The sequence below is a fragment of the Phaseolus vulgaris genome, chromosome 4, assembly GCF_000499845.2.
Source record: "Phaseolus vulgaris cultivar G19833 chromosome 4, P. vulgaris v2.0, whole genome shotgun sequence".
Lineage (NCBI taxonomy): Eukaryota > Viridiplantae > Streptophyta > Magnoliopsida > Fabales > Fabaceae > Phaseolus > Phaseolus vulgaris.
The window spans coordinates 14,371,974-14,398,410 of record NC_023756.2 but is presented as its reverse complement, the minus strand read 5'-3'; the positions used below and the strand labels follow the sequence as shown (position 1 = coordinate 14,398,410).

Sequence of the window (26,437 nt, the reverse complement as noted above, 5' to 3'; positions counted from 1 at the left end):
CACAGATGAAGTTGTACCTTACATAGAAGCTCATAAAGCCATTGTGAAGGCAAATAACCCAAGACAAGCAGAGAAATGGGTCTTGATAGAACATAATAGAACTTTCATGCCTTGGTTTAAAGATGAGGTGTTCAAGGATTCAACGGCATCAGAGACCTTGACTTGGTTGGCTGCTAGATTGAAGTTTGATGTCATTTCATGTACAGTGTACGAAGTGAATAATTGTATATTTTACACGAAGTCCCTGGATGAAAAGAGTACAGTTCAAAATTCTGGTGTTACTCTTGAAGCCGAGTCAATGCAGTTTTCGACTTCGAAAGATACAAATCCAGTACTTGGATCAATGGCATACTATGGGTTTATAGAAGAGATATGGGAGATTGACTACACTAAGTTTTCCGTTCCAGTTTTCAAGTGTAAATGGGTTGATAATAAAAGTGGGGTTAAAATTGATGAATCAGGATTCACACTAGTGGACTTTCGAAAGATAGGGTATCGAGATGAGCCATTTATAATGGTTCAACAAGCATCTCAGGTTTTCTATGTGAAAGATCCTACGTCAGAACATTGGTATGTCGTCTTACACGGGAAAAAACAAGGGGAAGCCATAGATGATATTGAATATGGCGAAACTCGTTCATTCACACCAATGATAACTAATAAAGATGACGATGTACTTGATGATGTACATGCAACCCGTAAAGACCACAGTGAAGGAATTTACATATAAACATTCAACCCACATGCAACATGTAAATAAACATTTATAATTTTATGTATTATTTTTATATGATTTTAATTCGATGCACATTAACTAATGTTTGTTACCTAATTTTTTTAACAGAGACATGGATGACGACCAGACTCCAGTCAGACCTCGATCTGGGCGAGGTAGTAGAGGACCTACTAGATTGAAGCGTCTTGCATTGAGACGTGCTGCTGGTGAGAAGACACATGTTGACATTGACGTCAACACTGGAGTGGCTTTTGGTCCTAAGGCAGATGAGTTTATGAGCTATCTTGGAGTTGTTTCTCGTGAGAGGCTCTCCATTTTGATTAATTCATGGGATGAGGTTTCAGAGGTTGATCGGAACATGCTATGGGAGGATGTTCTGGTAAGCTTTACATTATTATTGTTATCATATAATGCTTTTTAATATTGATTAATTAATTTTAATTTCATGATGTTATTTTGCAGGCAAACTTTGACATTCCTGATGTGGAACCGCTTCGATCAAAGATATTATCCAATATCGCACTTAAATTTCGTACCTTTAAGTCAAGACTGACATCGAGATACATTTTTGGCGACCTTAAAGACGAAAATCCATGTTTAAAGTACCAACATATTGATGAAGAGACATGGCGTCTTTTTAGAGAAAGCCGTGAAAATGAGGCTTGGATGGTAAGTGAAGTAACTTTTTTGTTTATATAACATTAATAAGTTTATCTTATTTACTTCAGTTTGTTTATTTCAATTATGACAGGATCGTCGGAAGAAAGCTCAAGAGATAGCTTTGAAGAATCTTACCCCGCATGTTATGTCTCGTTCGGGGTATAGAAAACTTGAGCAAACACTGATGGTGGAAAAGGAGAAATCTCAGCAAGGGACGTATTCTGAGAATGTGGAAACAGGGGTCACTTCTCCTCCACCACCTTTTCGCCATGGAAAATGGAAGAGGGCCCGAATTAAAAAGTCCGGTGTACCAAGTTCCGAGCAATCCGGGGTTATAATCGAAAAAATTGTAAGTTATTTTTGTTATTTTCAATTTTTTTAAAGCATTAATTATATTAATGATTGAAAATATGATTTTTGTGTACTCTTGCAGGATTCCTTGGAATCCGACGGTACATTTGTTGCTGAAGGTCGTCACGATATCTTGGTTGAAGCAATTGGACGACCTGAACACTCTGGTCGTGTTCGTGCCGCTGGACAAGGGGTCAGAATTAAACTTTATTTTGGAGTTTCAGAACGACAGCCATCCTCCTCCTCCAAGAAGGAAACTCAAATGAAGACTAAGTTACGTGAAGAAATAATGGAGGAGATGAGAAAGGAGACTGATTTGATGTGGCTGGAGATGAAAAAGGAGAATGATCGAATGCGACAAGAGTTTCTATCGCAACAAGTTTGTGTTGAGCCGATTGAACCCCTTGTTAGTCCCACTCCCAAGAGCACAAAGGGGAGTTGTGCGGCTCCTCCAACATCAGGGGATGATATCAATGGGCAGACAGAGGATTGTGAGCTACTGGTAGTGGGCGGCAAACTTCCTCGGGTGGTGGCACTTGGAAAAGTCTATAAAAACGCCACCACCTTACATAACGTTCCTCTCTCCCCTGATGTGGCGAAGGTAACTGTTGAAAAAGTACGATTTCCTGATGCTCGTGTTCCACTACCTTCAGATGAGGTAACCACTGTGGCCGATGCATTTCAGACATTCGTTGCCTGGCCCAGAGAGCTCATTCGATCTATGCCCGAACCTCATGTAATAATTTCGTTTCATTATATTATTTTTTATTTATATTTATATATTACATATAATTTAATACAAATGTTGTTTATCTTGTAGGAACCTTTTCAGCCACCAACTCCGAAAAAGAAGCGTGAGGTTCCAGTTGACGATCCTATGGCTTCCCTACGTCTCATTGCTAGTCAGATTGGCAATGATCCTTTTCCAGTTCCGTGGGATAATACATTTTTTCAAATCAACACTGAACTGCCACTGATGATTTACAACACAGATTTATCAGAATTTATATCTGGGAACCAGGAGCTCAATATAAGTATAATTCAATTTTTTATGATGTAAGTATCTTTACCTATTATTCAATTTACTTTATGTTAAATTATTATTGATTATGCTTTAACTAAAAACTTGTAGGTTTTTGCATAGAGTCTGTATCACTGAGGGGAAGGAAAATATGTATGGATTCGTAGATCCTGCATATACTAATCCCGTTGGACCAAACTCAACTGAGACTCAAGCATACATCACTAACATCCTGGAAAAAGAGGGAAAACAAATTTATTTATGCCCTTACATTAATGAGTAAGTTTAATTATATGTCATCAATTATTATTATTTCATGTTTTAAATATTTACTAACTCTTTTCAATGATCATATAGGCATCATTGGCAGTTACTTGTCTTATCAATGGTTGATAAGACTGCTGTGTGGTTCTGTTCCCTACACAAGAAGATGCCCACAAAATTTAAGGATATCATTGATACGTAAGTATAGTATAAACTTAACTTTGTATATGTTACTAATTAACCATCTACTAACGAGGTTTTTTGTATTAACCAGTTCATGGCGTGGATATAACATCCTAAAAGGTCGATCCAGTTCAAATAATTTGAACTACATAAGAGTAAAGGTTTGTAATTTTTTTCTTTCTCTATTATCATTGTTTATCAATATACTAACATATTACTTTTTATTGAATTATATAGTGTAATAAACAACCAGGAAGCTATGAGTGTGGCTATTACATTATGCAATGGATGATTACCATTATAAGACTAGGTGTTAAAACTGGTTGGAAGGAGGTATATGTTAAATCATTTTTATAATTCTTGAACATATATATATCTAGAAACTAATTTATGTCAACTTTGCAATGCAGTTATTCACAGAAGAAACACCAATGAGTGAGGAAGGCATTTCATATGTTAGAGATTCTTGGTCCACATACTTCATTAATTTTTATAACTCTAGCATAAGTAAACAACATTAGTGGTTTTATTATATGTAATTTGATCACTTGTAAATGTACATTTTGATGATTTCAATTGGTTACTACATTTTTGTATTTGTTTGGCTGGGTTTAATCATTATGCAGGTTATTTAAATATATGGTTTCTGCACAAAACAGGATGTACCAAAAAAAAAAAGCACTATTTACAAATGCGGTCATTTACCAAGACCGCATTTGTAAATAGTGAATTCGCATTTACAAATGCGGACTTAGTAAATGACCGCATTTGTAAATAGTGATTTATGAATGCGGTTTTTACCAAGACCGCATTCATAAATCCTAAACCCCAAACCCACTCCCTAATTCAGAATAATATACAAATGCGGTTACCTAAAATGACCGCATTTGTAAATGTGATTTATGAATGCGGTCATAGGACCGCATTTGTAAATTCCAGATTTACAAATGCGTGTTGATCAAATGCGGTTCTATGACCGCATTTGTAAATTTAAAATAGCCGCATTTGTTTAACTTATCTGCACTAGTGACTCTTCCATTTTCTAAAGGACAATTTTAGAATTCATAAGTTTATATTATTGCAAAGATTGAAATGATTTTATAGGACTAATACTCCTTTTCAATTTGTTTTTATATGATTATTTATGTTCACAATTCTTCAAATACGTTGAAATATTTTCTTTTACCTTCCTTTTTTTCTAAGGGTGATAGTGTATGCAAAGACACTTCTAAGACAGCAAAGAATATTAATGGCGTAATAAATGTAAAATAAATTAAGAGTGTTTATATAAAACATTTCAACATATTTATAGTATTTTAATGGTTTTTTTACCTAAAAAGAACATAGATTAACTTGATCTAATGACCTTATCAGTGCGTTATTAAGTAGGGATGACAAAGCGAGTCAGCCCACTCTGCACTTGGCTCGCAAAATGCGGGTTGGGTTGGCTCGTCCCGCAAAGTGAGTGCAGGATAGACTTCCCGACCCGTCTCGCATAAGGACTGATCCGCGGATTTACGAGCCAACCCACATTCAATTTTTATTTTTATTTTTTTAAAAAAAAATCAATGATTTTTCTTTTTTACTTTTTCTCTTGAAAAATTGTCATAAAAAACAAAGGCATTAGGATTAATACAACAATAAATATTAATTGAATGATACATAATCCAAGTATCAACCTTCCAATATTGTTGACTTATCCACTACCTAACATATCCACTATTATTTATTCCAAATTACATGAAAAATATCATATATGTATTTTCATCCCCAAAACTAGACCAAAAAGGAGTCTTAAGGAAATTATAACTCCAATGACCCTTGTAATTTTCTACCCCAAAATGAAAAAGGAAGAAAACCAAAACATTTACTCCATTGCTGCCAAAGTCAATTTTTTTGGTTTGCGGGCCGCGGGTTACGCAGGGCGGGCTAATACGAGTTAGCGGGTTGAAAAGGTGAGCCCGCACCGCTTTTTTTACCAGCGGCCCGCCCCATTTTTCTATCCCTATTATTAAGTTTGTAGCCACGTAAACTTGCTCATGCCGTCAATCGGAGATGATGTTGTGACTAATTAGGTGATTAACATTATCTCACCGAATAATACACTGAACTCTTAAGCTCGAGGGGAGGTCGAGAGGCTATGAAAGAAAATTTTCAATTTTTGATCCAGATCTCTCGACTATCCTAGTACACTGGTCCCTAAGTTTTAGAAGCGACTGATGACAAAGAGTCTTGAGGTGTGCTTTAAAGTAGACAACTAACTGTGTAAAAACAATCCTATTTTTGAAATAAATTTTTATTTATTTGTCGAGATCATTTTGACTATCACAATACATTGCTCCCAAGCTCAAGAAGTAGCTGATGACAATGAGCCATCAGATAGAAGCAAAAGGTTTTGTTAGTTCTTAGGAACAATAATCTTTTTTATGATTAATAAACGCATTTTTTTTTGTAGATAGTGTTGTCTTTATAGGATTTATAGTCAATAAAAATGGGGTCCATGTTGATCCCAAGAAAATTAAAGCCATCCAAGAATGATCAACTTCGCAAAAATGTGGGAGATGTTAGGAGTTTTCATGGGTTTGCAAGTTTTTACAGGAGATTTGTGCCTAACTTTTCCAGTCTTGTTGCACCACTCAGTGAGTTGGTAAAGAAAGACGTCATATTTTGTTGGAGGGAAAAACATGAACAAGTTTTTCAAAAGCTTAAGGCTCAACTCATTAATGCACTCGTTCCAACTTTGCCTGATATTTCTAAAACTTTTGAGCTAGAATGTGATCCCTCATAAGTAGGCATATGTGCGATGTTATTGCAAGGAAGACACCCAATTGCTTATTTTAGTGAAAATCTTCATGGTGTCTTCCTCAGTTACCCCTCTTATGATAAATAAATAAAAAATTTCAACGAGTTTGTGATTCATACTTGGGAACATTACCTTATTTCAAGGAGTTTCCAATTATCAGGGCCCTTTAAACTTGGGAACATTACCTTGTTTCCAAGGAGTTTGTCATTCATAGTGACTATGAGTCGCTAAAATATTCTAAGGGTCAACATAAGCTCAATTTAAGACATGCAAAGTGGATGAAGTTCTTTGAACAATTTCCATATGTGATTAAATAAAAGAAAGGAAAATCCAATATTATTGTTGATGCTTTATTTAAGAGGCCTTTTTTTTCAAAACTTGGGGCTCAAATTCTTAGATTTGATCACATATCGGAACTCTATGCTCAAGATTTTGAGTTCTCCACCACTTTTCCTAGTTGGTAGCATAAGGCACAAGGAAGATTCTATATATCTGAGTGGTACTTGTTTAAAGAAGGAAAAATCTGTATACCCTAAGGATCAAATAGAGAACTTCTCGTCAAAGAGACACATGAAGCATGGTCCATTTTGGAAAGTTGATAAAACTCTAAGTTTGCTTAAAGAAAAAAAAATTGCCCTATATGAAATGAGATGTCCAAAGGCATTGCCATGGATGCATTTCATGTATTAAAGAAAAATATAATATAAAGCCTCATAAACTCTACACTCCTTTGCATATTGCTTACACCCTCTGAGAAGATATCCATATGGATTTTGTTCTTGGTCTTTCTAGAACCCATAGGGGTTTTGATTCCATCTTTGTGGTAGTGGGTTGATTTAGAAAAATGGATAATTTAATTCCTTGCCAAAAAGTGAGTGATGCAAGCAAAATCTCCAAACTCTTACTTAGAGAAGTGGTTAGACTTCATGGCATACCTAGAACCATAGTATTAGATCAAGACCAAAAGTTCATTGGTCATTTTCAGAGGACACTTTGGGAAAGGTTAGAGACTAAACTTAACTTTTCCACATCTTATCATCAACAAAAGAATGGACAAACAAAAGAAATCAATATGTCTTTGTCTACTATTGATACGTCCCAAATCCACAAGAAGATGACCAAGGATGCCAATTATGAAGGGTCATCTCAACAAGCAAAAGAAGACCTCATCAATAGGAGGAATGGACAAGGTTCAGAGCACTTGAAGTTCTTCCTATTAGTCTTCTTAAATATTTAGAAAAATGTTGTAAATAAGTTGGGCTCATTTGTAGGGGTCCAAATAGTAGAAATAAGCTAGAATAAAGTGCCTTTAGCATAGTAGGGGGTGTGGGTAGCATTCTAGCTTGTTCCTAGCCCATTTGAAAGCATTTTGACCTAGTTTCTAGAGTGATAAGCCTAGAATACGGGATTGACTTAGTCAAACCCCATGGTTGCCCATTTTTTCCTTTTCCCATTCTACCCTCTTTTCTTCTTTTCCAAGGCTCCTAAATCTATAAATAGGGAGGCCTACCTCATGTATTGACATGTTAAATGAAGAGTAGAGTTTGTGAGCATTGTCTCTCTAAACCTTGGTCTTATCTTGTGAGTGTTGTGAGCTCTCAAGTGGCGGCATCTACACTTATCTTGTATTCAATTCACCATCCAAGTGGCGTGCTCCTTCACAATTCCACATCTCCTAAGGTTCCTTTCACTCATCTTTTTCCATTCCATTTCCATTCCTATTTTCAATTCTAAAATATGTCTTGTTCTTGTTCTTGTTCTTGAATTCAATTCGGTCTTTTATAATTGCTCACCTTGTGTTTGCTTAAATTCCCCACCTAATTGTCTTTCATTCTTCTCCTTTAATTGTGTTTTTCCTTTGGCCTTATGGAAATGAACCTTCACATCTACTTAACACTTGTTAAGTTAATGTCTAGTGTGAATTTTCCTTAGACTTGTCACCTTAATTGCTTAATCAATCTCAATTCTAATTCTAAAAGTGTCATCTAAATGAATCAATCTAAAATCAACTCACATCAACTATGCTCCATACAGTTTTGAAGGATAATCATAAATCTTGGGATGAGTATCTTCCCCATATTGAGTGTGCTTATAATAGAGTAGTTTACAAAACTACTATGATCTCTCCTTTTGAAGTTGTGTATGATTTTAATCCTCTTATACCTTTAGATTTGGTACCCTTACCCAATCAACATGAGTTTCAACATAAGGAAGGAGTATCTAAAGCTGACTTTATCAAGAAATTACTTGAGAGGGTTCAAAACCAAATAGAGCAACAAACAAAGAGATACATTAAACAAAACAATAAGGAAAAAAAGGAGATGATTTTTAAGGATGGGGATTGGGTTTGGCTTCACTTGAGAAAATACAGGTTTCCAAAACAAAGGAAGTCTAAACTCAATCCCCGAGGAGATGGTCATTTTCAAGTCCTTAAAATAGTCAATGATAATGCTTACATTTTCGATCTTCTAGGGAAATATGGACTACATACCATTTTTAATGTCATTGATCTTATTTCTTTTACAGGTGGAATTGAGGATGATGCAGAAGTCCTAAATTTAAGGAGAAATCATTTTCAAGAAAGAGGGGATGATGGAAGGTCCCTTAGGAAACAACCAACTATAAGAGCAATGGGCAAGATTTAAGACGAGTGGGATTCAACTAACCAACAGAGTCAAACTTCTGTCAACCTAAGCCATCCTTCAAAATTGTAAATAATAAATTAAGACTTTTTCTCTGAGCTATGAATTGGGCCTTGTTTTATTTTTTTGGGCCTTGTATCTGGGCAATAATGTAATGGGATAACTAGGGTTAGGAATGTCTAGTTAGGATTACAATTGAGTTTCTTTGGGTCAATGTAACCTTAGACTATCTAGGGTATGACAAGGGGCAAAACTTACATTGGCAAGGAGCACATGGATGTCCACATAACAACCTAGGAGTGGATATGATGCAAGCCAAACCAACAAGAAGATGACCAAGGATGCAAATGACCATTCACACTATGAGAAGTCATCTCAACATGCAAGCGAAGACCTCACCAGAGGGAGAAATGGACAAAGACCAGAGCATTTAATGTTTTTCTTGCTGGTCCTTTTAATAGTTAGCACATGTTATAAATAATTTGGGCTCACTTTGGGGGTCCAAATAGAAAATATAGGCTAGAATAAGGTACCTTTAGCATAATAGAGGGTGTAGGTAGCATTTTAGCTTGTTCCTAACCCTTTTGGAAGGCATTTTGACATAGTTTCTAAAAGGACAAGCCTAGGATGCGGGTTTGACTTAGGCAAACCCTAAGGCTGCCCATATTTTCCCTTTTCTCATCTTACCCTTTTAGTTTGTTCTCCAAGGCTCCTTCACCTATAAATAGGAGGCCTACCTAGTGTATTTTTCAAGTTGAAATTAATAGAAGAAGAGTTACTCTGCACAAATTGTGTGAGGTGTTAGTGAGGTTTGACTTCCTCTTAGCATTTAGGTTTTATCTTGTGAGTAATTGAGAGATCTCAAGTGGCGGCTAGCAACACTTATCTTGGAGGCCAATCACACTCCAAGTGGCGTGTTCCACTTCTCAAATCCATCACATAAGCTTTCTCCTTCCTTCACCTCTTCTTCCATTTGTCATTCCATTTTACTCTTTGTATTATGTTCTTGTTTTATTTCCTTATTCCATTTGGCAATTCCTATTTGGCTATCCTTTTCATGTTCTTTAATTCCGCACCTATTGGTATCATTTTCACCTTATAATTGTCTTTTCCTTTTGCTCTTGTGAAGTGAACCTTCACACTTACTTAACCACTTGGTTAAGTTCATGTCGAGTGGGGATCTTCTTAGAGTTCTCACCATATTCTTGCTTAAAATTCCAATCTAAGTAAAGTGTCACACCAAAAATGAACAATCCTAAAATCAACTCACATCAGGAGAGGATTTGGTATAGAAGGTGTGAGCTACACATGGAAAGCATAAGTCTACATGACACCTTATCATTAGAGAGTTTTATTTTGAATTTTTAAATTTTCGCTCCAAAATGTTCAGCCAATTACACTATAAAATAAATGGGTAGAATACACGTAAATTAGCTTTGAAATATATGAGTGTTATGCTGCAAAGTTGTAGTTAAAAGACTTGTCTAAGCTCTCTCTAGGGTTGCCTTCCTTTTAGCCTTCCCTAAAACCTTTCCTAGTGAACTAACCTAACCTTTCACTGGACTACTTCGACTCACTTATTCCAAATCAATCACGATTCATATCACATATTCCTCCATACTTCCACTTCAATCATCCTTCATCAAAAGTTCAATTAAAAGAAAGCAAGCATGAAAAAGAGGTTGATAGGTGTCATATTTCATATTAAAATAAAGGTACTTATGAATATTTATTGATAAAATAAATATAATTTAATCCCTAATTTATGAATTTAAACCATTTTACATATTTTGTGATTAGAATATGAATAAGAACGATTTATTCTTAAATTTGTGTTAATTTTAGCATTCTAGGAAAAATGGAGATGAAAGGGCTAAAGGAGAATATACAAGATAAAAAGGAAAAACTGGAACGCCCCAGCACTCGCCCAAACTTTCTTAAGCCAGAAGCCTTCCAAAAGAATTTCGGGATTATGAGTTTGAAAGTGTTGGATAGAAATGAGAAATGAAAGTGTGAGAACATGAAAATATGAGACAAAAATATTTTAATATTTTTTTTCATTAAATAACTTAGCGTGGGCTAAGGTGACAATAAACGTCTACATCACCTTAGTGTCACCTAGACCTATACTAAATGTAATAAAATATTAACTTGTATCCACTTTGTGTCTCCATTCTCGACGCAATATCCTTCTACAACTTATTTTTTGATTGCATCTACTTTGTGTCCCCATTCTAAATGTTAACTTATTCTTATTATTTAAATAATATTTAACTTGCATCCACTTTTTGTCTCCATTCTAGACTTAATAGTATTCTATCACTCAATAGACGCTAACTTATTATTATTATTTTAATAATTTTTAGTGTGAGTTAAAGGTCTCTATTGTGGACACAATATTTGACCTTTATTTTTGTGTCCAACTTGAGTAGACTTCACCCATGCTAGTGGCTTCCTTTTTATAGCCTTCGCTTTTTGTTGACAGTTAAAATGTATTTTTCTTGTATTGTTAAGGAAGAAGAACATAGATGCAATATATACAGAAAAAGGGAATGGTTGGTTCTAATTGTTTAGAGTTCAAAAAATTTAGTTGTTAGAAATAGGAATAATCTATTCCTATTGATTGAATACATACACACACACATATATATGAGGAAAAATTCAAGTTGAAATCATGAATAAGTGGAAAGAAAATGTGGAAAAACATGAAGTCAAAGAAAATGATGATTAAATAACACATATGTACTATAATAAGATTGTAGGTATGTTCTTCTTTTTTAAAATGCACATTTTGTTATATGAAAAATCAATACTTTTTAGAAGCTTGGTCTCATTATAACCCTGTAAAAGCCCTCAAGATTCATGTTTCTAATGTGATAGTGATATGAAGATGAAATGAAAAGAAACTGTGATTAGTTAAGATTTAGTGAAAATAGAGAGAAACACTTACCTGTGAGCATAAGAAAAGAAATTCCTTAAAGAATTGTCATTCTATTGTTTTAGTATGATCTTGGAAGTTGATTGCATCTATATTTGCTATATTTGAATTTGGAAGCAACATAAGTTTCTAATTTAATCTGTTTTTTAGTTAATAAATTTTTTTGATATTTAAATTCAAATATGATTTAGTTATATTCTTTTACTTTGCCTAAGGTTAAGCAAGATTCTAAGTTGGGGGAGTTGATAAGTGTCATATTTAAGTAATATTTCATATGAATATTTATTGATAAAATAACTATACTTTAACTCCTAATTTATGAATTTAAACCTTTTTACATATTTTGTGATTATAATTAAGAACGATTTATTCTAAAATTTGTGCTAATTTCAGGATTCTAGGGAAAATGGAGATGAAAGGGCTAAAGGAGAATATATAATATAAAAAGGAAAAGTTGGAACGTTCCAACACTCGCCCAAACTCGTTTAAGCCAGAAGCCTTCCAGAGGAACTCGTCCAAGCGAGCTCAATCTCGCACAAGCAAGACCACTCTAAAGAGGTTGGGATTTTTCTTGTCCAACTCGCCCAAGCGAGCCCAGTCATGCTTAGGTGAGAAGTCACTTATTCCAAACCCAACTAGGTTACATATGAGGCGTGATGCACAACCCTAGACATCATTGGAAGAATAAGAGGCGATAGAAAACCCTAGAGGAAGCAACCGTTAAGGAGAAACATCCTGGATATTTTTTTCTTGCTTTCCATGCTTGTAATGGATAACATGAATAACTAATTCTATCCGTTGGGATTAGGAGTAATTTGTTCAAACTATTATGTATTGATGTGATATTTAAATATAATATTTTGTTTTTGATTGATGATTGATATTGTCCTTTTATTTGTAAGGCTTGTTTATCATGATTTTGATCCTTAGATTTGATTGAAAAATACTTCTAAGTTTCTGATCTAAATGATAATGCTTAACATATTTGAATACTAAGAATATATTTGAATTTAAAATGTTAAAATGTTAATTGCTATCAACATCTAATCGTAAGGATAAACAATTTTTATAAATATGCGAGGAATCGATATTTAGGAGACTATCTTAATAATTTTATATGCGAGAGATTGATGTAAATGAATTTTATACGAGAATCAGTATCAATTAAAGGATAGAATAATATTATGCTTTTCAAAATACAAAAGAGTGAGAAGGATGAACCCAATCCTAATTTTCTCAATTGAATCAACAACTCTTTACTTTGCTTTATTTACATTTTTGCAATCATATACAACAAACATCCTATAAACTTTTATTTTTTGTCTTCTTTTTAATGAATCTTATACTTGATAATTCAATTGTTCCTTGTGGATTCGATATCCGTCCTTAGGCACAAATTATTACTTCTGACACGGTACACTTACCCTAAAATAGTCATCAAAGGTTTATTAGGGACTCTCTTATCTTTAGCGACTCTCTTATCTTTAAGGAAAAGCAAGCTATGAATGAATTAGAACATTCTCTAGATTGTTAATGCATTTTATGGAAGAAAAAGGTGAAAATGTCTTAGTTTATAGATAAAGACAAAAATACTACTTTTTTCATACAATAGTGAAGAAAAGAAATAATTCAAACGACATACATAGACTTGTTGTTGGGGATCTGGTTTTGGAAGATTCTAAGCTTATTAAAGACCATATTCTTTTCTTCTTTTGTATTTATGACCAATCTTATTACTAAAAGCATTCCAAATTTGGTTTTGATTGAGGACAATTCTATGTTGGGTTAATGTCCAGATTCTAAGGAAGTTAAACAAGTTGTGCTAAATCTTAACGTTAGTAGCTTTCCTGACCCCGATGATTTTGGAGGCTCCTTCTATCACTCCTACTAAAAAATTAGTGGTTTTGTTGTTTGTAATGATATTATCCAGTTCTTCACTCATAACTATATCTTTCCTAGAATGAATTTCAAGATTAAAATACAAAGTTGGAGCATTGAAAAATCACCCAAGAACTCGCCTAAGAACTCCAATGAAGTTGGATTTTTTCTTGTGAAACTTAGCTTAAGCTAGTAATATCTTGCTTGAGCGAGATGTTACTTAACCTACATCAAATTAGGTTAAATAGATGGCAAGAGGCATTTGAATGGAAATTACTTCTAAGCATCTGACATAAATGATAATGCTTAATGTATTTGAATGCTAGGAATAGATTTGAAATGTTATTTGCTTTATAACATCTTTTCATAATGATAAAAAAGTTGTTATCAATATGTGAGGGTACTTGTATAGCCAAATTCGTTCGTTCAGTTGTATCCTTGCTCCTTAGAATCTTAGTCCATAAGACTTTAAAATTCATTCCTCAATTCGCTAATACTTAGTCGGGGTTAACCTGCAAAAGGTACTCCGACCATCAAGTAAGTACTATGTATTCTAAGTGTATAATAAAAACTGGTCAAAGCGTACCTTATTCCACTGTAGAAGATTTATTTATAGCATTGAGTCATGCCATCTGAATGATGGATCGAATTTAGGATGTATCAATTGTTAGAATATATGGCTTTAAATGAGACAGGGGGGGGGGGGGGGAGGTGAATTGTTTAAGAGGGGTTTTTGAAAACTTTTTCCGCTAGAACAAAATCCTTTATATGAAACTCAATCGGAAATTCAGTTAGCCAAGATATAAATCACAAAACAGTAAAGCACCAGAAAAACAATCGGTTGTTTATACCAGCAAAGCAAAAACAACTGAATTTAAATGAGTTTAAAGGAAGAAAGAGATACACAAACAATTTATACTGGTTCGCTCTTAAACCAAGAGCTACATCCAATTCCCAGAAGCCACTGGGCAATCCACTAAGCAATCAAAACAGATTACGCACAAACCACCAAAGAAGTGACCTTGAACCCTTCAAGAAACACACTTCCTTTGGCACAACACACACCAAGAATGTTGACCTTGACAACCTCAAGAGCACACGACACTCCTTGGCAACAACACCAAAATTTACAAAATGTTCAGAACGAATTACACTTGTTTACAGAACAATATGAAATCAATACAAATGTAATCCTATTCCACTATCTCTTGAGAAAACCCAAAGCTGAATGTGAATGTTCAAAACTTGAAAGCAATCTTTCACAACTAAAAAAAACTCAAATTTGTTTTTCTTATTTATTATAAAACATAAACAAACTATTTATAGCTTTCAAAGATTGGTCAAAGCATTTAATAGAGGAGCGTATTTAGTTGAAAATCATTTAAAGCACACTTAACTAACAAAACAAAATTCTGTTAGGATTTTCAAAGAAACAATCAATTGAAATCACAAAACAATCAATTGTTTTGGTTTGACAGCAAGTCAACCAACCAAAACAGTTTTCAACCTTTTCAAAAACACCTAAGAGTAAAACAATCGGTTGTTTAGACAAAACAACAGGTTGTTTTTCACTTAGTTTGAAAAACACTTTAAACTCAAAAAGGTTTTAAAACACATTAGCTTTAGATTCAACAAAGAGTGGATTACACATATAAACTACCTAGATCCTACCCTAAACACAACACCAACTCCAACCTTGCATCAAACACTTGGATTTGGATTCTTCAAAGCCTTTGATCACTCTTGATCAACAATCTCCCCCTATTTGATAAAGACAAATCCCTATTGCTTGTGTTGGACTTTGTTTGAATCTGAAGCAGTTCTTGCAAAACAAAGCTTATGCAATACACAAACACAACAACAACTCCAACCTTGCATCAAACACTTGGATTTGGATTCTTCAAAGCCTTTGATCACTCTTGATCAACAATCTCCCCCTATTTGATAAAGAAAAATCCCTATTGCTTGTGTTGGACTTTGTTTGAATCTGAAGCAGTTCTTGCAACAAAGCTTATGCAATACACAACATCTATAGCAGCGGGTTAGAATAGCACATTTAGCTTGTTTTCTACATAACCATTACAACAGAGAAAACCAGCCAAAAAGGCAAACCATATTCAAACTATAAAACATCAGCAACAGCAGAATAAAAGCAACTTAAGCAGATAGAGTTTGCAGAGTTTTAGACAATACAACACAAAATTCTCCCCCTATTTGTCTTCACAAATAGAATTTAGGAAGAGATAAAACAGAAATTGTTCCAGATAAAACAAAAATATGAAAAGAAAGAGCAGTAAAGTCTCCACAGAGAGAAAACAATCAGTTTTCTCGAGCATTCAACTGGTTGTTTTTCTTCAGTCATCCTTGCCATATTGCAGCTCAAAGATCTGGTTTTGAACAACTTCAATCTGTTCATCAAGGGTCAAAAAGCGAGTGTCCATGCTCTGGAATTTGTTGTCAATGTTTTGGAAATTTGTAACACAAATATCATGGAGGTTTCTTTGATTTTCAGCAAAGCCATCAAGTCTATCCACCATGTATCTTTCAAAAGAGGGAATCCCATCCCCTTGATGTCCATCACTTGTTCCAGCATCAAAGTCAGTTGCAAGTTGTTCTTCATTGTGAATATTCATATCAGCAGCTTGATCTTCTTCATCAAAATCAACAGCTACAGCACTTGAGGAACAACCATGATCACCATCTTTGCTTACCCATCTTTCATTTATCTTGGTGAAACCCATTTTGCTTAGTGAACCATTGTTCACTTCTTGTGTTGATTTTACCAACTCAGAGGTTTCATCTTCAAGATTTACTTCGAAATAGAGTAGAAATTTAGAAATTAAAACAGCATAGGGGTAATGGTAGTCACTTAACCTCATGGACTTTTGCATATGTTTTTTTATGATATGAATCCAATTGATCTTGACTTTCTTCATGATGCAGTAGATATAGACAAGATCTTCTTCTGTTAAAACAGAATGGTTTCTCCCCCTTGGAGTTAGAATCCAAGTGACAATGAGAGCCAACACCCTCTCATCTAATTTCAATCCTCCAACTGAAAAAGTTCTTACTTGAGCTTGTGGATTCTTCAAACAACTTTTGTAGTATTGAATCTTGTTGAAATCTTCCACAACACCAATGTTTCCTTTATTGATTCTAAGACCAGCATATTTCAACCCAGTTACAACAACTCATACATCATGGGTAATCTCCATGTCTACACCTTTCACATGTGAAACAAGATTGTTTCCTTCAAACTTTAAGTTTGTGTAGAACACCCGAATTAAATCCGGATATATGTTCCCCTTCATCTCCAAGAACCTCTTCAGCAACTGATCCTTGAGAAGCCTTCTCACATTGTCCAGCTTTTGGCTTTTCAACCAATCAAAGGAGACAACTTTTGGATTGTTGATCACTTTTGTACTTGTCTCAAAGCGATACCTCTCAATTAATTCATTATCACCTGAAAACCAGCCCTTAAGCTTTCCTCCTAACCTCACAACCCTCGTTTTGATCCTCTTGGATGTAGGTGGAGTGGAATCCATGGCAGCAGAATGGGACAAAGGCACACACACAAGGGGAGAAAGAGATGTTGCAAGAGATGAGCTAATTGGTTGTTTTTGTAAAGGAAAACAGCTGCAACAGATTTTATAGCAAAGCAAAAACCTTCTTTGATCCTTTGGTGATTGTGGGTTTCAGTCTTCAAGAAAGGAAACTGGTCCAAGCTCTGCACAGAAAACGTCAGCATAGAGCAGAAAAACACATGGTCAACACATGTGACCTTTGACTAGACATAAAAGCTCTTGAATTTCCAAGATATGGAATATATTCCTTTATGACAACTTGTATCTTCCTCCATAACCAAATCAGGCTTTCAAGACTGCTTTATTGACTCAAGATCCCTTTATTATTGAGATCTGCAACAGATAGAATATATAGAGAAATTAAATCAATTCTTCACAGTGCTGTCAGAGGAGAAACAATCAGTTGTTTCGAGGAAACAATTGGTGGTTTTTCTGCAACAGTTTAACAGAATGTGAGTTTCAGGCATAAACTGAGGAAGGTTCAAAATAGATGTAATTGCTCATTTGAGAAAGAAGAAAAAATTAATCATGAATCAGTAATTAAAAAGCAAAGACAAGGGAGGTCTTATCCTTTCATGAAGTCCCTTCAATGAGTCATTGTTTGTGATCAAGAATGCTTCTTTTGGCTTTCGAAATAGCTTGGACTGGTACACACCCTCAATTCAGTTCCAGTCACAATCCTTTTCTTCCAAGAACTTGATTAGATAAGTCAGAGCTTCATGTTTCTCTAGTATCCCTGCATCAAAATGAATTCAAGCAACAAGATTAAGTCCCCTTACAAATGTGGGTCCATTTGATTTATTTTTATCATTTGAAACCTCACAACCTTTGGGAATCCATTTCATGAAACCTCCGGGAACATAATATTTCCTTATTTTATAGAATCTGACTGAATAACCTCTTTTCATGCAATAAAAGCATGTAACAACCGGTTGTTTCGACTTAACAATCGGTTGTTTTTCTGGAAGTTTTGGAAAAGTCTTTGAAAACTTATCTTGCTTGTTCTGTGGATTAAAACCTAAACCAGGTCTTCCAAAAACACAATTTTGAGATGCCAAGACATTCTCAAAGTTGGATTTACCCTTTGAAAGCTTATCCACAGTTCTAACAAGATAATGAACTTTCTTTTCAAGATTTTCACAGTTTTCACAAACAAGAGAGTTACACACATGAGAAGAGTTTTTGCAATGTTTTTCAAACTTTTCAAAATCATTTTTTGATTTTTCCAGCTCTTCTTCAAGTGTCTTAACACTCTCTTCAAGCCAGTTGTTCAACCCTTTCAATCGGTTATTTGAGAGAGCCAATCGGTTAGCTTCTTCATGAGTTTCTTGAAAACCTTGAAGCAATTTACTATAATTTTCAGCACTTAGGGAAGCACATGAACTTACACTACTTGACTTATCATCTCCTTCTACAATTAAGCATATGTTGGCTTTTTTATCTTCACTTGATGAGGAGCTTGATGAGGAGACTTCATTTTCATCCCAAGCAATATTTGCTCTTCTTGATTTTCCATTCTTTTCCTTGTAGCTTGATTTCTTTTCATTGCTTTCTTTGTTTGGGCAATAAGCTTTTATATGCCCTTGTTCACCACAACCAAAGCAAGTATAATTGTTACAATTGAAATCACTAGTTTTCTTGTTTCCATACCTTTCTTTGTTGGCTTCTTTGTTGCGATTTCTGTTCAAGAATCTACTAAACTTTTTGGACAGCAAGCTAAGGTTTTCTTCCTCACTTTCATCACTTCAATCTTGTTTGCTTTTGTGTTTGGCAGCTTTCAAGGTAATGCTTCTCACATGCTTGTCTTCACTTTCTTGAACATTGAGTCTATTCATCTCTAACTCATGTTCTCTAAGCTTACCAAACAATGAAACCGTTGTCAAGGATGTCAAATCTTTTGATTCAAAAATTGCTGTTACCTTAGGTTGCCAAGATCTATCAAGGCACTTGAGAATCTTGATGTTTAGTTCTTCTTTATCAAAGGTTTTTCCAAGGCTCAATAGATGGTTGATGATGTGAGTGAACCTCTTTTGCACTTAAGCAATAGATTCTCCCTTAAGCATTCTGAACATCTCATACTCTTGTATTAGAGTATGTTTCCTTGCTATCTTCACATCATTTGTTCCTTCATGGGTGACTTCCAAAGTGTCCCACATTTCCTTGGCCGATGAACATTGCGATATCCTGAAAAATTCATCCGAATTCAAAGTGGATGTCTTGATATTCTTGGCAATACAATCAAACTTATCCTTTTTATTTTCAGCATCAGTCCATTGGGACCAAGGTTTTTCAATAGAAGATCAATCCTTTTCAAATTTAGGAATAAAAGGGCCATTTTCAATTGCATCCCAAATTCCTTTATCAAGAGATTCAACAAAGATTTTCATTATAACTTTCCAGAATTGATAATTCAATCCAGAGAACAGAGGTGGTCTGTTAATTGAGGCACCCTCCCCAAAAGGTAGTTTTTCAGCCATTGAAAAAAAAAATTAGGATCAAACTTGAGTATTTTTCAAGTACCAAGCTCTTGATGCCAATTGTTAGAGTATATGGCCTTCAACGAGAGGGGGGGGGTTGAATTGTTTAAGAGGGGTTTTTGAAAACTTTTTCATCTAGAACAAAATCCTTTGTATGAAACTCAATCAGAAATTCAGTTAGCCAAGATATAAAGCACAAAACAGCAAAGCACCAAAAAAACAATTGGTTGTTTCTTCGAAACAATCGGTTGTTTATACCAGCAAAGCAATAACAACTGAATTTAAATGAGTTTAAGGGAAGAAAGAGATACATAAACAGTTTATACTGGTTCACTCTTAAACTAAGAGCTACATCCAGTCCCCATAAGCCACTGGGAAATCCACTAAGCAATCAAAACAAATTACACACAAACCACCTAAAAAGTGACCTTGAACCCTTCCAGAAACACACTTCCTTTGGCACAACACACACAAAGAATGTTGATCTTGACAACCTCAAGAGCACACAACACTCCTTGGCAACAACAACAGAATTTACAAAATGTTCAGAACGAATTACACTTGTTTACAGAACAATCTGAAATCAATATAGATGTAATCCTATTCCACTTTCTCTTGAGAAAGCCCAAAGCTGAATGTGAATGTTCAAAACTTGAAAGCAATGTTTCACAACTAAAAAAACTCAAATATGTTTTTCTTGTTTGTTATAAAACATAAACAAACTATTTATAGCTTTCAAAGATTGGTCAAAGCGTTTAATAGAGGAGCGTATTCAGTTGAAAATCATTTAAAGCACACTTAACTAACAAAACAAAATTCTGTTAGGATTTTCAAAGAAACAATCGATTGAAATCAAGAAACAATCGATTGAAATCACGAAACAATCAATTGTTTTGGTTTGACAGCAAGTCAACCAACCAAAATAGTTTTCAACCTTTTCAAAAACACCTAAGAGTAAAACAATCGGTTGTTTCGACAAAACAACAGGTTGTTTTTCACTTAGTTTGAAAAACACTTTAAACTCAAAAAGGTTTTAAAACACATTAGCTTTAGATTCAACAAAGAGTGGATTACACATATAAACTACCTAGATCCTACCTTAAACACAACAACAACTCCAACCTTGCATCAAACACTTGGATTTGGATTCTTCAAAGCCTTTGATCACTCTTGATCAACATCAATGTTAGAAGGTATTTTAGGTGGTTACCCAGGACATTACTCGGATTTGATGGGATGTGACCCTGATTCTTAGGGAGTTTCCACAACTGCCTTAACTGTTATTTATTATAACTAATTTAATACACTTTCAACCAGTCAGTCAGTCAGTCACCAAGGTCAAGTGACATGGTTCGTTCGGCATCCGACCGGTACACTTGCCCCCCAAACTTGATGAACGCGTTACAGAAAAGTCTAGATGTGACTGTCGGGCATCCCAAGGTAAGAAGTGATGTTAACACATTGATACAAACCAAAGCAACCAGAAGATGTCTAAGGACACATCAAGCACTTCACAAAAAGGTCAGTCATCTCAATATACAAAGTCGGGCTCCACCAAACCTCGAGAAAGCATCTGCAGAAGAAGAAGAAACTATAAACCAAAATATCAGAAGTTCTTTCTTATGGTCTTTTCCACAAGAGAAAAGTTATGTAAATAATTTGGGCTCACTTTGGGGGTCCAAAATAGCAAGATAGACTATAATAGGTGTTATAGCATAATAAGGGGTGTAGTTGTCAGTTTAGCTTCTGCCTAGCCCTTTATGAAGGAAATTTGACCTAGTTTCTAGAAGGACAAGCCTAGGGTGTGGTTTTGACTTAGTAAAACCCTAAGGCTACCCCTTTTTTAATGTTTCACATTCTACCCTTGCTTCTTGTTTACCAAGGCACCATTTCCTATAAATAGGGTGCCTTACTCCATGTATTTTCATGTTGAATTTTATAGAAAAAGAAAAACTCTGCACAAATTGTGTGAGGCATGTTAGCTCTAAGCATTAAGTCTTATCTTGAGTGAGTTAAGAGCTCTTAAGTGACGACCCTCTACACTCATCTTGGAGGAAACCACACTCCAAGTGGCGTGTCCACTCTCTTTTCATCACCATAAGCTTTCTTCCCTTCATCCTTTCTTCCATTTTCCATTACACTTTTATCTTTGTGTTGGTATTCTTGTTTTGTTTCATTTCCATTTCAGTTTCCTTCCATATCTTGTGTTTCCTTTCATGTCTTTTACATTCTACACCATACATCATGTTTCACCTTATTATGTGATTTTTCCCTTTTACATTTGGAAGTGAACCTTCACACTTACTTAACAACTTGGTTAAGTTTGAGTCCAGTGGGGATCTTCTCTAAGTCTCACCATATTATTGCTAAAATCTCAATCATAAGTAAAGTTTCACCTCTAAAATGGAACCATCTAAAATAAACTCACATCACACTTTAAATGTTGTGTCAAAGACATGGTATGCATCTTTTTAACGCGTCGTTGGAGTTTTACAACTTTTGATAAAAAAAGATCTAACGGTTGGTAGTTCGTGTCGTTTCGAATATCGAATGTTGTACACCCTTAGATGAAAACGAATCTAATGGTGTAGATAGAACAAATTTTTGCTCCTTTGGTTTTGGAAAATCTATAAATAAAGGTGTTATTTGAACATTGTTACGTTTCCTGCTTCTCTCTTTGAATTTGAGCTTGCAAGAGTTGTCCGAGTGCCGAGTGCTTCTTTTTTTCTTCATCTTCATTTTCTGCATATGTTTCTCCGAAAGGTTAGTAATAACTTCTGCTTTTGGGTCTTCTAGTCTTCCTTCGCGTTCTTTTCTTCCGAGCATACACATTTTGGACCTAATGAGGTGAGGGATATGTTGTTCAAATCAGGTGGTCGACATTGTCAGCCGACTGTCTGGCTGCCCACGCATCCTTGATATCCCTACTTGTTTTAGGGGTTCGTTCGCTTTAGATGGATTTCTGTCTAAAGTTTATTTGTTAAAACCTGACTCCCCTTCGGATGTGGTTGTAATCGATAGATGTAATCACACCGAATGGGTCTGTCACGGTCAGAAAAATGGTCTTTGGGACTTTTTCTTTGTTTACTCTTGTCATTTTAATGATTTGCATGTAACTTTTCTTTTTAATGAATTCACTCTGGGATTCCTTAAAATCCTTAATGTCTTTCCTACTCAACTGCATCCAAATTCCTAAGTGGCCCTTCAAGCCTTTAGGCTGATTTGTTATGCATTTCGGTTAAGGTTGGTTATCCTCTCAATCATTTCTCTTCTATTATAATTCTCGGTCGACTGATCTTGTGGGTTGGCTACCTTTGACAAGTCGTCTGGGTGGTATTCTATTTACCCCTTTTACCTCATCCTATAAAAGCTTCAAGGAGCGGTACTTCAAAAGTTTTGTTGAACCGGATGGTAAATCATATTTCTACGATTCTAAAGGGAAACCTAAATTCCCATTTCATTAGACCTGGTTGCCCACATGTTATACTTCATGGTCGAGGTCTCTAATGACCCCTCAGGATAAATAAGTCTTTCATGTGTTCGATCAACTTCTGAATAGGCTCCCTACTCGGAAAATCCTAACCGTATAAGATTCGTGTTGAACCAAGTGTGTTCAAGCTTTGAAGAATCCAAACCCTTTGAAGGATGATGAAAGGCTAGTTGTGCTTGTTGTTGCTGAGCTGTCTTTTAGTTAGAATCTGGGGTAGATTTTATGTATAATCCAGTCTTGATTGAATCCAAAGCATAAGCATTCTCAATCATTTTAAAAGAAAAGTGTTTTTCAAACTAAGTGAAAAACAATCGATTGTATTATACTTAGGAGTTTTTAGAATGGTTGAAAAATGTTTTCAATGGTTGACTTGCTGTAAAAAACCTAAACAACCGATTGATTCGTGGAAACAACCGATTGTTTGTTTTGGTACCATAACTGAAAACTGTTTTGTACTTTGACCAATCTTTAAATGCAATGAATAGTTTTTTAAGATATGATAACAAACAACAACTTTGATTATATACAAAAAAACAAATTTGAGTTTTTCAAGAGATTGAGATTTTGAAAAGTTAAGAATTGCTTAGACATTGTGATGGAGGAGGGCCAAGCACACCTCACCATGGAAGCCAAGACCCAAGACTAGACTGTGATGAGCGTCTAGACTCAAGGAGAGAGCGTTTAGGACATGATGAGGGAAGGCTACACATGGAGCGTCTAGGAGGAGGCCTAGACCGTCTAGGCCCTATTACAAGGTCAATGGCTAAGCATTTTCACGCCCAAATGGATGCAGCCACGAATGGAAGAGAGAAGGCCTTATACATGTTACATGGAGGCCCATTAGGGGTGGCTTAGTAATTAGGGTAGTGTTAGGAAGCACAAATTGGTCTCATATGTGATTTACCCTAGATTTGTGCACTTTCTAGAACCTTAGCACACATGACCGGCCATGTGCCATGTGCCTTGTCATTTGCATTTCATTTTGCTCCCATTTCATGTGTAATTAGCTTAGCTTTCATGGCCCATTGGCCTATAAAAGGGAAGGCCATCTCTTGTATTTTTCAAGATTATTGATAGTAAAGTTATGCTGCCAACATTGTGCCAAGCTTTGCTTCTACCTAGTTTCTAGGCTCTAATCTTCATCTTCCTCACTTACCATAGGGCTGGCCGAACCTCCCTACTTCCATACATATCATGCACCTTCAAGATCACCATAGCTCTTAGGAGGATCTTGCACATACACACCCATGGCTTCCACACCATCTTTCACATGATTCTAAGAAGAGCTTCATGAATTTGCCATCATTTGGTATCATGAGCATAGGTTCTTCAAAGATGAGTAGTTCTTGGTCTTTTCATTTTGAGTTCTTATTTATTTCATGTTGTTCATCTTGTTTCCATAATTGTCTTGCTGTTTTTTAAATTTTACTTTGTTTTGGTGTGCTATTTGGAAGATCCAACCGGTGCACTTTGTTCAATTGATCTTGAACAATCCTTGTGCAAATTGTGATAGGATTCCATACACCTTTGAGTTGCTGTTTTTCTTTTAGGAATTTGAGTCTTTATTGCACTTTTATTTGGTTCATATTATGCTATTTGAGTCTTTAATTTCTGAATCCATATATGTTTTGTCAAGTCATGTTCATCCACAATGTCATCAATTCATAGTAGTCCTTTGTTTGGCTTGATTGTTTCTTGATTTTGGTCTAAATATTTGTTTGAAACTGCTGTGATTTGATCTTTTGGTGCCTTTTATTTTTAGTTTGAGTTCATATTTGTGTTTAGATCCTACACAAATTCTATTTCACAAATTTCATTGTGTTTAAATTTTGGTCTCTTGCTGTTTTTGTTTCCAGTTTTCCAGAATCCCCTGTTTTACATTCTCTGTGCTGGCTGTTTCGTTCCAGAAAATTATTTTCACTCATAGGAAATTTTTGATTCTATGGAATATGCAAGATTAGGCTGTTACAGAAAAGACAAAAGAAGAATCAGCTCAAAAGAGTCAATAGAAAATAAAATGATAAATATTTTAAAATCAGTGTGCAAATCTGGGCGCTACAGTTGGCGTAACTGAACACTGAAATTGAAAAATTTATTAAAAAAAAATGGCTCATGCGTTTGGAGTGATTCCAAAGCCAGATTTAGTTAAGATCTTGAATATTTTGCATATCAATTTTCAGAGGCAAATTCCAAAAGGGCAGCTCAACATAAATTGGGTAAAAACACGTTCTCTGGCCCACAACAATTTTCCAGTGGTGCTGTTTTTTTATTTTGTAATCTAATTCTAGTGCTATTCTTAGGATTCAAGTTGTGTGCCTTCCTTTATTTGAGTACCTTTATTTGCTTGTTTAATATTCTTGGAACTCTTTCTAGTTGTCACAATCTAACTCCATTTGTGTGGTATTGTTTTCTTCAATTAAATTGTTTCTTGCTTTTATTCTTTGGCCTCTAAATTTGGTGCTGGAATTTATTCTCTTTTGGTGCTTAATTGAGTGGAAATTTGACTTGGGTAAGGTCTAGTCTTCTTGATAGGTGCTGGAATTGGATAATTAGGACCTTCATTCTAAGGGGAACAAAGACAAAGGCAGAATCAAACACTTCTTAAAACACCACAAACACTTGGAGGGCCCAACAAGCAAAGACAACCAAGGAAGTGCCAATAGCAAAAACAAAAAAAGATCAACAAAGGGAGTTTTCTTAATTTCTTTGCAACTTAGTTTGTGTTAATTACTTCTTTAATTACGTGATTAGACGGTGAGTGTGTCTTCAAGGGCTCCAAGTGTCCAAGAAGCCTCACCTAGGGCCGACTAGTGTAGAGTTTTTAATTAGCAACTGTTAATTGTTTTTAATTACATAACTTGCTTCATTAGTTACGCTTTGCATGTGTGGTTGGCTTGTTTAAGCTTTGTTAAATCGTCTAGCTTTGTTAGCTAGTTTGCTTGCATTGTTTTCTTGCATATGAATTCTCAACTTAATTGTGTTCTAAGTGGTTTACTAAGAGAAAGCTTTGTGTGAAGACATTGAGGGATAGTTTTTGGCTAAGGCAAAGGCTTGGTACTTAAGTAGTCCTCTGTGACTCACCTCCCTTACCTGAAAAACTACCTTCTTTGACTTTCCTAAATTTTCTCAAGGTAAAACACTTATATACACAAAACTTTAGCCATGTCTTCTCCTCCTCACTCTCCAAAGTCTATTGAAAGTGAAGTAAAATCTATAAAATCTCTTTTGAAAGAAGTTTCACAAGCTGTGCAAATGATTTCTTTTAGACAATTGGAGAATGAGACTAAAATTAATGAATTGGCTAAAGCCCAAGAAGAGAAATCACAAAAATCACAAAAATAAAAAAAAAACTCATACTCATGCATCTAGAAGTAATGAGTCTCTAGGGGAGGGGAGCCTTAGAATTAATG

The 26,437-nt window shown here is 35.1% G+C and overlaps 2 protein-coding genes across 2 annotated transcripts; both read left to right on the top strand.

Moving 5' to 3' along the window:
• The first annotated feature begins 598 nt into the window (after nt 1-598).
• LOC137838325 (uncharacterized) lies at nt 599-1,778 on the top strand. The gene is made up of 3 exons (XM_068647573.1): nt 599-1,115; nt 1,199-1,405; nt 1,488-1,778. The coding sequence occupies exons 1-3, from the start codon at nt 849-851 to the stop codon at nt 1,776-1,778; spliced, it is 765 nt and encodes a 254-aa protein (XP_068503674.1). The 5' UTR covers nt 599-848.
• Nucleotides 1,779-1,894: 116 nt separating this feature from the next.
• LOC137836439 (uncharacterized) lies at nt 1,895-3,585 on the top strand. Its single transcript, XM_068645154.1, has 5 exons — nt 1,895-2,483; nt 2,568-2,803; nt 2,880-3,047; nt 3,126-3,230; nt 3,307-3,585. The coding sequence occupies exons 1-5, from the start codon at nt 2,010-2,012 to the stop codon at nt 3,455-3,457; spliced, it is 1,134 nt and encodes a 377-aa protein (XP_068501255.1). The 5' UTR covers nt 1,895-2,009; the 3' UTR covers nt 3,458-3,585.
• Nucleotides 3,586-26,437: the final 22,852 nt, after the last annotated feature.

Bases quoted from the DNA above. Each gene is read 5' to 3' on its own strand.
- LOC137838325 (XM_068647573.1), top strand. From the start codon at position 849: ATGGATGACGACCAGACTCCAGTCAGACCTCGATCTGGGCGAGGTAGT. The intron at 1,116-1,198 runs GTAAGCTTTACA...GTTATTTTGCAG, and splicing joins TGCTATGGGAGGATGTTCTG to GCAAACTTTGACATTCCTGA. The intron at 1,406-1,487 runs GTAAGTGAAGTA...CAATTATGACAG, and splicing joins GTGAAAATGAGGCTTGGATG to GATCGTCGGAAGAAAGCTCA.
- LOC137836439 (XM_068645154.1), top strand. From the start codon at position 2,010: ATGAAGACTAAGTTACGTGAAGAAATAATGGAGGAGATGAGAAAGGAG. The intron at 3,048-3,125 runs GTAAGTTTAATT...ATGATCATATAG, and splicing joins TTATGCCCTTACATTAATGA to GCATCATTGGCAGTTACTTG. The intron at 3,231-3,306 runs GTAAGTATAGTA...TGTATTAACCAG, and splicing joins TTTAAGGATATCATTGATAC to TTCATGGCGTGGATATAACA.